General features: G+C 36.1%; 1 protein-coding gene across 1 annotated transcript; it reads right to left on the minus strand.

Annotated features, from left to right (window-relative positions):
• Positions 1 to 1,957: 1,957 nt before the first annotated feature.
• LOC100379015 (growth hormone-inducible transmembrane protein-like) lies at positions 1,958 to 12,820 on the minus strand. Its single transcript, XM_002734997.4, has 8 exons — positions 12,712 to 12,820; positions 11,118 to 11,357; positions 10,656 to 10,767; positions 8,851 to 8,992; positions 8,138 to 8,336; positions 5,422 to 5,520; positions 4,462 to 4,633; positions 1,958 to 2,252 (listed from the first exon to the last, which is right to left on the minus strand). Exons 2-8 carry the CDS (start codon positions 11,347 to 11,349, stop codon positions 2,168 to 2,170), a joined length of 1,041 nt encoding a protein of 346 aa, XP_002735043.1. The 5' UTR covers positions 11,350 to 11,357; positions 12,712 to 12,820; the 3' UTR covers positions 1,958 to 2,167.
• Between the last annotated feature and the right edge of the window lie 3,881 nt (positions 12,821 to 16,701).

Raw genomic sequence — 16,701 nt, forward strand, 5'->3', positions numbered from 1 at the left:
TACTGTTGCATTAGCATGAGCGACCAACATTTTGCATTCAGCGCCTACCATATCAATTAATTAATCTCCATTTGGACTTGCTTCGATAATGGAGGCTAGGCCACTGGTGACTTTTCATGGCTTCACATTACAATTTTTGAAGGTGCCACTAAATACACTGTTGTGCTTTAGTGAGAAAGAAATTTATGTGTATTTTGTTGAAGTCATACCAAGTTCAGTAACGGAGTACCTTCCATGGTTCAGTTGAGAGCAAATATTAAAGAGGTAAGAGTTGTTTACCCCTAATCCATGCGTAAATTATCTACATTACGCGTATATATTGTGATAGGATTTTGTGAAATTACTTCACATGGAAAAATCTTTAAATAAGAATATGTAGATCTACTATCACATGTAATTCTGTTCATTTGGGCTTTAAAGAATTACTTATTATCAACACTTGAATAAGTGCTCAACAGTCAATCCAGAGCTCTGGGCAAAAGGGGCCAGCCAGTCTGAGACTTGGTTCCCTGAATAAAGAAATCCTTGCTCCTGTTGTGTCTGAGCATTAATAGTATAAACATATATCGTACTTTGCATGGCCTTATTCCCGCCATCAGTTGGGTTGCTTAGCAAGATGGGATTCTGGGACAGGGGCTGCCATCTTTGTGAGTTCTGTTAGTTATTACACAAGTGAACATTGCTTGTACCTTGAACCTGTTGTCTGCGTGTTTATTGGGCCCGACACCACAGCTCCTTCCCCAAATAAAATGGCAATTGTTCCTATTTGAGTATTGGCAATATTCATAAATTCTCAATTTTTTTTTTCATTCTCATTACTCCTGGGTAATCCACAGAAAACATTATAGGAAATATAAAACCAGTCAGTAGATTGTGAATCCCTCATTGAAAACAAGGTGTGAAGTTTCATTATCAGACATGCAAAATATTGCAGTGAAAAATTCCCACATACCTGGTGGTTATAAGAATTAGTGATGTTAGTTACAGAGATTGAATGCATTTCCAGTCATTTTATATATGCAAATTGAGATTATATATTACCAATACCATAATACATGTTTAGGACTACACAACAGAGCTGTACAGCAATCCTATGAAACCAGGCCCAATCAAACACAAGCCAACCTAAAACCAGATTCCCCTCAAGTCACATTCATAACGAATACAAGTAGTTCGTTCCAATTGTGTTGCAGAGCTCCTGTTGCACACATGGGGGGGGACAATGTTGCAATGTGTGTGTCTGTCTGTCTGTCTGCCCTTGTATTTCCTTGTATTTGTAAAGAGACATGGATGATGAAACTAGGATAACAGAAATAACATTTTATTTTTAATTATCCCCTATTTTAACACATTTAACAAAAACAATAGTTTTTAAAATTTAATTCATATTGTCATAAGAAACAAGAGTTGATTTCAGACTCTCGCAAATTGAAACCATCTATAAATTTACTATTCAATATCATAAATATCAAAACAAATTCGACTTTTTCAAATTCAAACAATATTTCTTTAACTCAAATAAAATTATTCACTCTGAAATGACTTACTCACACCATACTCAAATTTGTGAAACAAACGAATCAAATATGTTATGTTGTAATACCTGTGTCACAACATTTCATTAAAGGAATCACTGCAATGGTTTCAGTATTGAGGTGAATGCAATTTTCTACACTCAACAATTCAAAAAATCTCAAATAATTGCTACATTAATAAATAACGTCCTACGTGTATGTGGAAATTTCATGATGCATCACAAACTAATGGTAAACCACTGCCACTTTGACTTCTCAAAAAAAACCAGTCAACCATTTTTCCTATCAAATTTAAACCAGACAGACCAAATATGACATTGCTTTTGATATCAATTTTTTTTTTTTCATAGAACAAAATTCATGAAGACAAGTCAGGGCACTGCTGGTGTGTCACTTAGAAAAGCAAAAATACTGTAAAACCATTTATTTTCACTGACTTTTAATTTCACTATTTTGAGCATATTCACTGTGTTTTAATTTCACAAATTTGTAGAGGAAATAATGAGTTTTCATTGTTATATTACATGTTCACGTAAATTTATTTTAGCGGATTTTACTTATCAGCAAAAATGAATAATTAATGCATTTACAGTGGACTGAATGTGTGTGCAAATGCGTCATCTGAAAGTTGTTCATTTTCTCTTTCTACCACTACCAGACAAAATCATAGCAATTCTTATGAAAATGTTGATGGTGTCCATATAAATACCCATTGCTCTGAAAGAGATAATTAAACAATGCAAGTCAGTCACTGATTTCAACACAGGTTAATGTGTACGAATATGAGAACTGTTTCAACGAAAACAATTCCTGGGGATATTTTCACCACCTGGCAACCATCACGGTGAAAACAAAAGCAAAAAACTCTCAATAAAACTGTACTTTGGGATAGTTGATGGGACTCTCCTGATCAATGCAACTAAATTACCCCTATATGCGCAACATATATAAATTTGTTATAAATAAATATAACATATATAAATTTGGTTGCTCAGGATTACTTTAAAGTTGAGTTTGTTCTGTTTCCTTGACTTTAGCTGTTTTCACCGGCTCCTCGACCGGCGTTTCACAGCAGCTCGCGCAGAGCCCATAGAAATACATGGTACAGTGGTGCGCGTCTTAGTAACATAGAACAGACGCAACTCTGCCCCTGAGAATATTTTTGCAGTACAAAAATGCATTAAAGAGTTGTTATTATAATATCCACATACAGTGTGTTTAAAGCAGAGAGTCGTCCACTGCGCATGCGTCAGATGGCCATAGCGTGTCATTGTTCGCAGACAAGTGTCTACCCATGAGCCTTTGCTTTTTAAGAGTGTGTTGTTATCGTCGCTTGGGACTCAATTCCAGAGCGTGCGCAGGTGATGACCCTCTCACTTTAAGCAACAAAGTCACATTAAAGGAATAATGCATTTCATACGTCACTTAGAACCCATATGGCACAAGACAATTACTTTTTTTGCAGTACAAAGTACAGTACAAAGAATGTCACATTTTGTATGAATTGATCTGTCACAATGTGCTATGACACATTGTCAGGTTTCTCTTTAATTATATCACCAACTAGCACTGTACAATTTCTCCTCGTGCAGAACTGGTTAATTTCATCAATTAATTTTGTTCTTGAGTGTATATTGTAATTTATTTTTTAACATAATGGGAAATCACACTTTTCACCAATACTTACCCACCCACCAGCATGCTGTGCTGTGCTGGGCTAGTCCCAAATTTCTATTTAATGCATGACCTCCAAAAGGTCACACATCTTTGTACCTTCTGGTGGCACAAATTCAATATCGATTGGAATTCCTCATAAATTTTCCCTCAGAATGCAAGAAGCTGACATTGAAGTCCAAAAACATTTACCCCGAGCATAAGCCCACCCCTCTACTTTTAGACAATTAACAAGTTGAGGGCATCCCAGAGTATTGGCCCATGGTGTTTTTACCGGGCGTTGACGACATTTATTAAAATATGCATGTATTTCATTGCATAGAGAATCATGACTGGTATGGTTAGTTTGGTTCCTGCTTTTACAAGAAAACTCGCATTAATTTCAGAGTACATTGTGGGCGAACGTACAGAACATGGTTCACACCTTTTCTATTCTGTTATTTACTCAGGGTGAATCCTGATGTTGCAATACTGAAGTAATCCATATTTCTTTTAAGTAGTAGTTTTCAAAACGCCAAAAATGTGATCGTCAAGTCATGAAACCTGGTCATTGACCGTTGTTTTAGGTTTCCGAATAATAGTGTTGATTGAGACTATCGTGAATGGAGTGTGACAAGCAAACTATTCTTCGACATGACTTGTTGGCGACCATGAAAGGTTTAAATACTTCCTCCACCCTCAATTTACCTTTCGAAAATTGCGAATCAACAGCTTTTAGAGAAAATCACCATTTTTTGTCGAAATCGGTGTTATTGAGAGTTTGCGTACGATTGAAAACATTCCACAATGAAGATAATGATAAAGATATTGCCTTTGACTATTTTCCCACAGTGTGTTTTTTTATGAACATGTTTGTTTCTTCATTGTAAAAAGTGTAATGGAAATCAATGACAATTTGTTCTGGTTTTTTTCCTCAAAAATAGACATAATATTTCTCCGAGACCGGCGCTGTGAACGAAAAATGTAATTTGGATAATTTTTCCTGCTTGGGAAGATGGTTACAATTTTAAACCCACCAACAAATTATCTTTTGTGAGGTGGCCCCCGGAGTATATGCCCACCCCCTAATTTTCCTGATTTTACATGTTCAGGCCCCTGGCCCTGGGCTTATACTCGGGGAAGTACGATAAACTTGGAAAAAAAGGTGACGTATAATATTGTAAATTATTGTTGACAAAGAGCAAAAGTACCCCCAGATATACCAGGATGTGTGCATGAAGCCTATTAAAAAAAATGTCAGAAATTCACTCACGCATTGATTGGATCAAATGGGTACCCAGCCACCACTGGATGAGTCTCTGCTTTCCTTACTATGTGCTGTGTGTCATAGAGGAGGAACCCGCCAAACAGCACCACACCACCATACACACTAATAGCGTATAAGCCTGAACCAAGCGCTGTGGTGGGTGGGAAAAACATTCCACCTATTATGAGACAAAAACATAGTTAAAGTATTAACACTTGCCCGTTATTGCTAGTAAAAGATGTGTTAATGAAACAACCTTAACAATGATGCCTTGACTGAAATGTGACCACTCTATCAGTGAATTGAAGACAAGAAAATGGGTGCCAGATGACCATTTTCAATTTAATCTGCTAAACAAAGTGATGTATATCAAGGTTCCATCATGTTCAACATATGTACCAAGTCTAAATAAATACTGATCATACATAAACAAGATCTGATCATAGAAATAATGATTGATTGTGATTAATTGGCCATAGCTAATTAACACATTGTCTACTGAAAACCTACATAGAAAGCATCAGCAATGTTAAACAGTACAGCATATCTCAATTTTGAGTTCTTTGCAAAGTTGGCAATCATGATGTGGAGAGACACACTTGATTGACCTTTGACATCCCACACTAAGGGTTTATACCCTAAAACGTTCAGGAGTAATAAATAACAATAAATTACATTTTCATTTTCAAATTTATTCGGTTATTTTTCATTATATTCACCTGTAAAATCAGTTTGAGATTATTTCCGACAGCACTGTCAAGTTTCACAATTACACAGCTGTTTAATTGTCTTTGTATATATATTTTTATTGCTAACTGCAAAATATAGCGTTGAATTTAAAATAAAAACTCTCTTACCTATAATTCATTGTCATAACTGCAGACGACCGACCAGCCTTACTCAACTACAAAGCACATGGGTTATTTTGAAAAGAAGAAAAGCATGATTTCAAAAAATACCACTTACCAAGGGAGGCGATGAAAACTACACCAAGACCCATGGCTAAAGGACCTCCCATGTAAAGAAATTTATCACTGGGAGCACATGCAGCTACCATTGAAAGACCTGCAAAAAAAAATAAGACACAGACTGCTTAATTACTCAATTTGTGTGTAAGTACGCACCCCCAATATGCATTTGAATTTATTTTTTTATAAACACAAGAACTTGGTCAATAAGTCTTGTTTCAAATATGCAAATTTTCATAAAATACAAAATTAATAATATTGTAATTTCTATCTAAATACCATGTTCTGTTCAGGTAGATTAATATCATAGATCAATAGGATATCCTGTTTATCTAAATCAATATCATATCTGTTTATCTAAATCATTATCATATTCTGTTTATCTAAATCAATATCATATTCTGTTTATCTAAATCAATATCATATTATGTTTATCTAAATCAATATCATATTCTGTTTATCTAAATCAATATCATATTCTGTTTATCTAAATCAATATCATATTATGTTTAGTAGTAGTAGTAGTCCAGAGTTTTAAATCCGGTTTGGTCCCCGAAGACGAGGGTGGCCGGATTCACCTTAAACTAGTGGCAATCGCTCTTACCCCCTCCCTCCACTTTGCACGATTTAAAGCATCCCTCATCCTCATCCCAACCTTCCCACTCTCCTCCTCCACTTGCATCTTCCACGTCTTCTTTGGCCTTCCCCTTTTCCTTGGACCGCTCACCTCTAAATCAAGGGCCCTTCTTAATACATGCCCAAACTCCCTCCTCAGCACATGCCCATACCAACGTACCCCATTTGCCTTCGCCAACCGATCTACCGCTTCCTTCAAACCCAACATCTGCATCAAGTCCTTAGTTTTCTTTCTGTCCATCAACTTCACCCCACACATCACTCTCACCATCGCTCTCTCTGTCCTCCTTAAAATACCCAACTCATTTTCACTCAAACACCATGTCTCGCTCCCATACAGCAATGCTGATCTCACACAACTCTTATAAACTATTCCTTTCATCTCCAAGGGAAATCTCTTCCCATATAGTAGCTCTCCACGTTCCCTAAACTTGACCCAAGCAAACCTTGCTCTAGCTGTCACAGCCGCCTCACACCCACCACCCACACTTACCTTGTCCCCCAGGTATGTAAACTCCTTCACTGTCTCAACCTCATCACACAACTTTTCTTCCTGTTCCACCACCCTTCCAACTCCATTCTTACATCTTCCACACGCAAAATCCCTTGCCAATCTTTGGGTCACCCTCTTTATCTTTGCACATCTCCCATGTATCCACTTCCAACATTTCACACACCGCACTGAATTTACCTTTACTCTCTTTCCACACATGCCACATGGGTCAACCTTACTCACCAAAGCTTTCTCCTCCGTCCCACTCACCATCACTTTTGTCTTTCCAAAATTTACCTTCAAACCCTTACTCTCAAATGCTTTTTTCCATTTCACAAACTTCTCCCTCAATGCCTCCATTGTGTCATCCATCAAGACCAAGTCATCAGCATACAACATCTCTCTCATCAGCCCTTCTCTTGCGCTCTCTGTAACTACATCAATGACAACTGCAAATATCAATGGTGATAGTACAGAGCCTTGATGCACACCCACCTTCACCTCAAACTCCTCTGACAACTCCGATCCTACTCTAACTCTTGTCTTTGCTCCTTCATACAAACTCATCACTGCTCTTACCATTGCCTCTGGTATACTTCTCTTCCGCATTGCCCACTCCATCACCTTCCTCGGGACTCTATCAAAGGCCTTCTCCAAATCCACAAAACACATATACAGTTTCTTCCCTTTTGCACGATATTCCTCTTGCATCCTCCTCAGAATAAACACTGCATCAATTGTTCTATGTTTATCTACATCAATATCATATTCTGTTTATCTAAATCAATATCATATTCTGTTTATCTAAATCAATATCATATTATGTTTATCTAAATCAATATCATATTCTGTTTATCTAAATCAATATCATATTATATTTATCTAAATCAATATCATATTCTGTTTATCTAAATCAATATCATATTATGTTTATCTAAGTCAATATCATATTCTGTTTATCTAAATCAATATCATATTATGTTTATCTAAGTCAATATCATATTCTGTTTATCTAAATCAATATCATATTATGTTTATCTAAATCAATATCATATTCTATTCTCAGGGGAAGCTACCTTTTATAGGTGTTCGTACACTTCCACAAACTTGTCCTGTCATTGTCCTTCGACAATGTCGGCACATTCGCAGGACTGTCACCCCCATGGATCGAATGGTATTGTCCTATTGTTAAACGCTAACCAAAATTAGTAAACAACATGACGGACTCACTGGAATGCCCGGGCGTCGATCATAAAAAGTGTGGATAGCTGCTCGAATTCGCCACTCTGTTTCAAATTTTGAGCATAAACGAATATTATACAGTACAAGGATTGCTGCCGCTGCCCCGCGCGTTAGGTATTCCCCCCTCTTCACTTCCGCGCGTGCCCGGACACTCCCTCGCGTGTCCGCGCGTTAAGTAGTAGGACCGGTTCCATCTGATGCACCAGACCATCCATCCTGCTCTTCCCAAACGCATACATTGCATGTTCAATAAAGCTAAATAAATAAATAATTTCTGTATCTAGATCAATTTTAAGTCAATCATGAAAAACTATTCAAAGGAAAATCAAGATGTGAAACTGACCTCCGACCACACCAGCCGTGTACCACGCAGCTTTCACAAGTATAGGTCCACCAAGAAATGTTAATGGAGCAATAACCGCACCAACAATACCACTATGTAACATCCAGGCTAAATGCTTAGCACCAAATCCCTCGGTATATGGAATTGAGCGACATAAAATTCCGGAACCAATCACTGCAGCAAAAGTTGCCCCAATAGCCTGAAGAAAAAAAAATCACAGTAAAACTACATAACATGTGTCTATACCGATAGATTTGAACTGGAGGATGTGTTAGCCACCCATATGAGACCATAAACACTACTCACATAAACACTACTACAGTATAATAAAACAAAGTTCTTAGTGGTCATCTGTCATTAAAACCAATTAATGGGAAATGCAAATCATTCATAACTGCTGCTACTACCACCACTCACCCCTAGAAGAACAAAAACTAAATTTCTCTATTGTAAATTTTTGAAAAGTAAGAAACCCCTTACGAGTGAGAACACTCATTTACAATGTGTTATGTTTCATATACATTTGTACCTTTTTTACTATATTATACATTAAACTTGTGAAAATAAATTCCATACAAAATACCAAAAAAGTCTTTCCAGCGAAAATAAATTCAAGCTAAAATAAAGTATTTTACAGTATATGAAAATAATGGTGAAAACAGCAGCTAATGCCCATTTCAAACACTGAAACAATTGAACTGATTTGTATATACCAGCCAGGAGTTTGACATCATTCTGGCCATTATAGCAGGACTTCTTGCGATAGCTACAGCAGACAGAGCAGTCATTCCTAATCCAGCACCAAAATACAGGTAAGTCGATCTAAGCCGATCACGTACATATTGTGGCCAAATTCTAGTATAAAAAATTCAAAGCGAATAAACACATTTATCAAAATATATCAAAAATGGTATTTGAAATATGAAATCGTGTTAGAGGCCATTGCACGCGAGTACCATGACTGGTTGGCAATAAAACAATTTGCAACTAAAGATAAATAGATGCATTTTTCACTGCTACTGTTGTTATTACAGTAAATACACATGTATGTGCCACTGTTAAGGAGGCAATAACTGTGATTATGAACATTTTTATATTTAAATAGAACCACAGAAATATGATTAGTCACAATTACATGGCTAATGTCACAGAAAATGTGATCTGAAAACTATGAGTAGAGTAGTCGCCATTTTTTTTTTTGATCGTAAGGAAGTTCTGATTAGTGTACGACATTTGTTATCAGACATTTGCAGATGCTGGATGGTAAAAATGTAAACAAATGACGTCACAGTGCAACGCTTATGCAATACACTTTGTAAATGGTTAATGGTATATTCAATTACTAACAGTCTTTGGTAAATGCCAACAACTGTGAAAGCCATTCAAAATAATTAAAATAGACAAATATTATCAAACATTGTAAATTCATTCATTTCAGACAATAAATTGAATGATACATATGCAAAAACTACATTGCATTATGCCAGCCCCTGCATGTACAACCCTAGACTAAATTTCAGCTGTAGCACTGACAACTGTACAATATATATAAATAATATTTACTTTACTAACTAGATGGATTTGTATGACATAACTACAGAGGGCAGATTGAATTAAACACGCGAAACCCTTGCTTTTCCAATATTCTAGGTTTGAAGGGCAGCATTTTATTTGAGCCGAACTATTGCTCCTCACACCAATTAACAAGATATTTTCTCTTGTATGTTTATATGATTGTGGGCGAACATGGTTTGTAGTTCGGCCTGGTTCGTTTGGTTCGATCTGGTCATGTAGAGGGGTCAATCTTATTTCAACCCTGAGAATTTATTGGAGTTGAACACATTTACACGGTTAGTTGCTGGGCTCTGATAAAATGCTGTCATGTAAACAAGGTAAACACTATAAGCTGGAACCAAGTTCAAAGTCATTAGTAGTGGCAACACTCTAGGATGGACTAAGATCATAGTATAACAGCAGGACCATGTTGTCTCCTAACAAGAGAGGAACCTACAGTTAATATGAACAAAATTACTCACACAAACTATCAGTCCTTTTAAATTTGATTTCCTGGAACACTTTTAGCTTCTTAGTTGTACAATACTGTATTCAACCAACTTTGCACCCATATATCATTTCTTTTTGTAGTTTGACTCAGTGCCCATCTCTAACTTCTAATCATGATAACACTTTTACAAATATAGCGTCTATTGTAATTTTGACTATCATGAATGGGCAGCCTAAATATGTGAAACATACTAAATACTTCTGTAAGATTCAATTTCAAAAACGTTGATTTTGGGGATAAAAATGGCCACCAGATTGTCGGAGGTCAACCAAAATGATAAAACAAATCCTCAAGGGTATTTATCCTATTATGACTTGTTCTTGTACAACTTTGAACAAAATCAGTCCAGGCATGTCAGAGAAATGATGATGGAGGAACTGAGGAATAAAACCCGAAACATAAGTCTTCATTCCGTTTTTTTGTCTGAAAATATAGTAAGTTAGATTTACTTACGCAGCCTTTTCCAGTGCTCCAACTTCATTTGACATTCCAAGCCCATAGTAACAAAGAGCTCCAATACCGACAGCAGATGCTCCGGCCAACAGACCCCTACCACCTATGATTGCTGCAATACAAGCACATTGCACAGTTACTGTAAAACAGCAATATACCTTGATTGCATTGGAGGTAACTATAACAACAAATGGCTACTTGAAATGTGGATAAACTGTTTAAGCATTATTTGAAGCAAATTTCAAGTGTCAATCAGACCAAATCAACAGAGTTTCAAATTTCTGACAGAACCTTTTGTATAGATGTTCTGCAATGAGCATGTTACATTATAATGCATTAGTTTCTGTGTCTGTACTCTAATGCCTTAACACCATAGTATCTATGAATTCAACAACAAGCAACATTCTTTACAAGCAGCCTTGAAGAAAAATTTATACAAAGGAATAACAAAATTAATGTTACCTGATCCAGATGCTGGTTCCTGTGCCATTTCTTTTAGAGATTTCGTCTTTGTTCTCTCTGCAGCTCTCCTTGCTCCTAATCTTGACTGTGATGCATATCTCTGTGTTTGTATGAATACTCTAAAGGTACTTTTTAATTGCAACTGTTTCGGTGATGCTCTAGTCATAAATACTTGTACAGGCACTGAGATGCTCGCCTTCAACGGCATCTGTATTAATTTGGCAGCAAACATTATGTTACCTGTAGAGCAAAAGATTAAGGTGGAAATCAGCGTTGTTCACTTTTATTTCTGCTATGTGTTTCTGTTATTAAAAAAACTTGTGTGGAATAATGTCACAACAGATCATGTGATAGCGCCTTGTGATTAGCTGGATGGACAACAAATATACTGTGGAAAAGGAAATACTGTAAAACATTATGTTATTTTAGCTAGCATGTTATTTTAATTTCTCTAATTCAAGATGTCACTTATTTCAAAATTCTGTGTACTATGGCTGCCAGCACTATGGAGTCGGTGAATTCTGGCAAGTTTCGATTAATTTCTTGGTGAGAAAACTGTACATTTTTATGTAGAATTGACACCTTTTATTAATAATTAAAATAACGTGCTAAATTAGCTAATCTGTAATTTTGCTAATTCAAGATGTCACTAATTTATAATAAAATATATTCTCACAATGAAGTTGTTGGCATTTTAGCTAAATTAAGATTCAGTCAAATTCACTGAAATGGCACGTAGCTATTTAAACATGTTTTACAGTATTCACTTGGTTTCATTTTAACAGAATTGACGTTGAAAAAATATTCACTGAGGTCAAGTTTTATTGTTTGAATTTCAATATTCACTAGGTTTTGATTTAGTACATTTTGTGAGATAAGCGAAAATAAAATAATTAAGCCCTGTACAGTATGCAAATAAAAATTCATTGTCTTAGTCCCTTCCACAACCTGGTTATTGTGATTCTGGCTCTCACTCTATAGTGCCACAGATTTGTCGGGCATATATATTTTGCTCGCCCAACTGCACATGGGACTATGACCCCAGCTAATAATGTGTCAAAAAGACATACTAGTGATTGGTGGTGGTTTCGATTGCGTGATATGAGGAAATGGTGTACTTTTATATTTACTTTTATTTTCGACACCGTTTAGCGGCGCACGTTTGTGTTACGCAAGTCTACGGAGGAACGATACTCTTCAGTGTCGATAAAATCCAAACATCTAAAAACAGCATATTTCAAAGACATTGTATCAAAAATTGCTAAAAAAAAACAAGAAGAGCTATGGAGCCACAGATAGGCTTGGACAGAAGGACGGTGTACAATATGTATTCAGGGCTAAACATATCAAAAAGAAGTTGACATACTACACTTAATAACAGTCAATAATGCACTGAGTTTACTATTCTAAGGGAATTGTGGTTTTGAAGCTCCATTCTTACAATCGCCGAGTGTTACTCACTGAATCCAATGATGACGAAATGTTGTTGTACTAGGACGTCAGACTGTCAGAGACTGCCACGAAATGCGCATATTATTGTAATTAGAAATATCCAGCGACATGCTCGTACATTGTATAGCACATCCTCCCTTACCTCGTTCCGATCCACTGACTGCAGTGTGACTTTTTTGTTACAAACGCAGAAAAGAAGTCCGATAACGCAACAACAACATACAACAACGAATGTTCTCGCGTGTGTTCCCGTAAAAGAGTGGCATTCGATGGGGGCGCTTTATTGTCGCAAAACACGTACAGATTAATTACTAAGTTGCAAACCTATGGTATTTGCAACCACTTATTAAATCCGGTCGTAATTGAGCCAGCATCAACAAAGAATGACTGTGAATGGTACTAATTCGGACGGGTCTTAACACAAGCCACGGTTACTAATTAGTAACCGTGCACAAGCGGTGATCTCATAAGGCTTAAAGGCAGTGGCCTTGGTCTAAACTTTTTTAAAAGTCATATTGTTTTTTCGACAATAAGAAAGATGAAAATGGCTAACATTAGTAATAGCGCAGTGTTGGTGAGTGACTGAGAAAATAAACATAATCGTTCCATTATCTACGTGTAAGCAAGTCCATCTTTAGTCCTGCTCTGTCCGCAATATATCAATGATTTAACAATGATATTCCCAATGTAGTGTGCATCATTTTTTAAGCCTTTTAGGTCAAATAGTTGAATACTGGATTGCGAGGATATCGATAGAAATGTTAACAACCTGCGTTGTGTCGTTAGTGTTATCTGTTTTAACATTTTATTGTATTTTTTATATCTGTATTTCTTGTTATTGTGTTGTTGTTGTTTTTGATTATTGACCATGGTTAATGTATTCCCAATTCATTAATTTGAGTCAAATAAAATATACTATACTATACTATACTATACTATGACGCCTTAGTCGATTTTGGCTAAAATTCCGCTCCGCCGCCTCTTCACAACAGTGTTTATACGTGGAACTTGATATTGCTTTTTACAATTTGGGTTGCCTTTTAATCACATATTGTTGTGAAATGTTGTTTATTTAGTGAAATATTATTGTCATACATAATTCAATTTTTGAAACAACAGAAACTAACACATAATAACGATAATAAAATTTGTGTTTGAAGTTCGAAAGTAGTTGCCTTATTTCTGGTTTCAACTAGTTCGAAAATAGAACGTTCTTGAGCGCAAGTAAATCACACGTAGAACGTCATTGAACGCGTAGAACGCCTTCCGAACCAGACATTAGCAGCGTAAACTTATTGCAAATTTGTCCAATTTTGGGGCCAGTATGTCCTTACAATATTTCTAAGTTTTATTTATCGTTTTTTAGTAAACATGCCCCTGAAACGATTTGATATACCCGTAAAATACGTGCCGGCCGACGATTCACTTCTAAACATTCGAAATTTCGAACAAACTCCCGACACACCTTGCGCGATATGCGTCAGATCGGTGTTGAAAGAACGCCGACCTGCAGCGTCAATGAACAACCTGGGCAAGGTGGTGGCCGTCCTACGGAACAATGGTCACGCCGTTGCCTGGGAAAGATGGTATAGAATGGGCGGTGGTCAATGAAATTACACCCTAGCAAATGTAAAAATTATGCGAGTGTGTAATTGTCATCCACCCTACAGCTATACTATGACTATTGTACTATTTGATCAAATTTTAGTTGAGAAAGATTTTGAGGTTCAATATTGATCCAAAATCGCAATTTAAGTTTCATAATAGTAGAGTTCTAGACAAGGCAAACCAAATAGGTATTATTCGTATGAGTTTTAAATTCGTGGTATCGAATTCTCCTTAAGTAAACAGTTAGACAGATTCTCGATTACGACACCACAATGTGGCAGCTCCGTTTCAAGTGTGACTCCTTGGCCATAGAGGGCGTTTAACATCGGACATCTAAGACTGTCGTTAGTCCTTAGGGGCTGATCAGTTTTTATGGCCGGGACTGGGCCGGCAACTTTTTTTAAATGTAGAAACAAAATCAATACCCCCCCGTAACCGCAATGAAAATTATGGTGCCCCCCCCCCCCCGGACAAAGACTAAAAGTAATGTGACACACACACCCCCATTTTCAGTTCTTTTTAAAACATTTTTATAGTTAATTATTTAGTATAGTTATAGTTAGTTGTTGTAGATTGTCTGCATACTATACTCATTGAGTGAAAAAAAGAATGTTTTTTTCCAAATAAGCAAAACAGTGCATGTCTCCAAGTGCCTGCTTGTCCCCTAGATCTTGTTGTCACTGTCTACCGCACTTCACTGTGATCCTCCTCTTCACTGGCCAGAAAGAAGAAAGTTGTAAACATTTCTGAGGAACACAAACTTCAATACTGTTCAATCCATATGACAGTGATTCCAAACTGCATGCAATCAATGGAATATGTCAACCTATTTATTTCCACTTAATAATATTTATTTATTATGGTATAATTTACACATTTACATAAAGCACTTTTTATATTTTTATTTAATTTATTGTTCTGTAGTCAATATAAATTATTTGATATATAACCATCCATACTTTACATGGTGTAGATATGTACTGTATTTTTCAACATTTACATTGACATTATTGCAATTTATAACTAGTTTATTTCTGTTTACAGTTTATATTTACAAATCACATCCCAGACTTACAGCAACAGAGCGTGTCGTGCTCTTTTCACAGAGCATTAATTGTTACAATATTGTTAATATTTCATTTCAAGTTTTTATATCATTTGCTGTCATACACCATAAATTGTTTCTGTAGTGCACCGCAATAAATTATAATTAAAATACCGATACTTGCTAGTGTAATAATTTCGAAATGCTATAGAAATACAATGCTGATAATACCAACCTGGAAAGAAAGTAACAGTTTATACTTGCAAAATTCTGTGAAGAAAGTGTGGCATGTTGTAACTTATAATTTGCAATATTTTATAAATAAGGTGACTCCCCTCAAATGCTGTCTAAAAAGACTGACCCCCCTCTTGATACTTCAGAAATAAGCCCCCCCCCCCGGAATTTGCCGGCCCAGCCCCGGCTGTAATAACTGATCCGTCCCTTAGTCATAAAGTCGTATGCCGAGGGCCTCATGTGCTGCGTCTGCCATCCTAATCTCCAAAATAAATGGGAGTGATAAGATTGAGGTGTACAAATATACATACCAAATGTATGAAACTGAGCACTACTGGTTGCATTTTGGTGTCCGCAAGAGGGCGCAGTAACACATAAATTTAGTAGATAGCATGCGGCGTCAGTTTCAAAATTGTTAATAATTAGAACTTTTCACCTGGGTACATATTCTCGTCGCCGACCTAAGACATATTCAAACCCCAGATAATAATTCCAGATAATATTTAACATTATTGATAGCACTGTATTTGTTTAGAGATTAGAAGAGGTATTTTCGTAAGCTGTAATCAATTGTTTTTATTTTCGTAATGATGTAATTTAAATAAAAAAATAAAAAAACGTAAATTCGTAGACATGGACAGGATGTAAAATGTAATCAGCTATTTTGATTCGTCCGTAATTTGTACAAAGATTTTTTTTTTTTTTTTTTTTTTTTTGTAATCGTATAAAGCATTTTCCACATTAAATGTAATTCTTACGCAATTTCCAATTTTGATTCTTAAACACAAATTATCAAATATATTACATGTATAACAATTTAATATGAAATTTGCTTCATCTGTAAAGTGTAAAAACCTATTTTTTACTGTAAATGTAAAAACTGTAAAAACGTAAAATGCCTTGTTTTATTCCCTGTAACCTGTACCAGCAACCCCCCTTACCCCCCTTCTTTAGACCATGGAGGTCTTCATTGTTTTACCTCCATGTTTAGACCAACACTTGGCACGGCCATACTGACTGACTTACTGACTACATTTATTAGTTGTCTGTATTTTATTGTATTTTATTTTATCATGAATTATTTCTCAGGCCGTGTTTATTTCAACGCAGAAATATTCGTCGTATTTATTATATGTGACGTCATTTGCGTTGGAGGGGTTTATTTTAAAGCGCATTGAACTGAGACTAATGCTACTCAGTAATCGATGGATGTTCTTTATTACAGATACACACCCACGAATCGCG

The sequence above is a fragment of the Saccoglossus kowalevskii genome, chromosome 19, assembly GCF_978046115.1.
Source record: "Saccoglossus kowalevskii chromosome 19, keSacKowa6.1, whole genome shotgun sequence".
Classification (NCBI taxonomy): Eukaryota; Metazoa; Hemichordata; class Enteropneusta; family Harrimaniidae; genus Saccoglossus; species Saccoglossus kowalevskii.

What these genes read in the sequence shown, in the direction of transcription:
- LOC100379015 (XM_002734997.4), bottom strand. Translation starts at nt 11,349, where the DNA reads ATGTTTGCTGCCAAATTAATACAGATGCCGTTGAAGGCGAGCATCTCA. An exon ending in TGATGTCAAACTCCTGGCTG is followed by an intron (nt 8,337 to 8,850) that starts GTATATACAAAT and finishes TTTTTTCTTCAG; the next exon opens with GCTATTGGGGCAACTTTTGC. An exon ending in AGTTTTCATCGCCTCCCTTG is followed by an intron (nt 4,634 to 5,421) that starts GTAAGTGGTATT and finishes GTCTCATAATAG; the next exon opens with GTGGAATGTTTTTCCCACCC.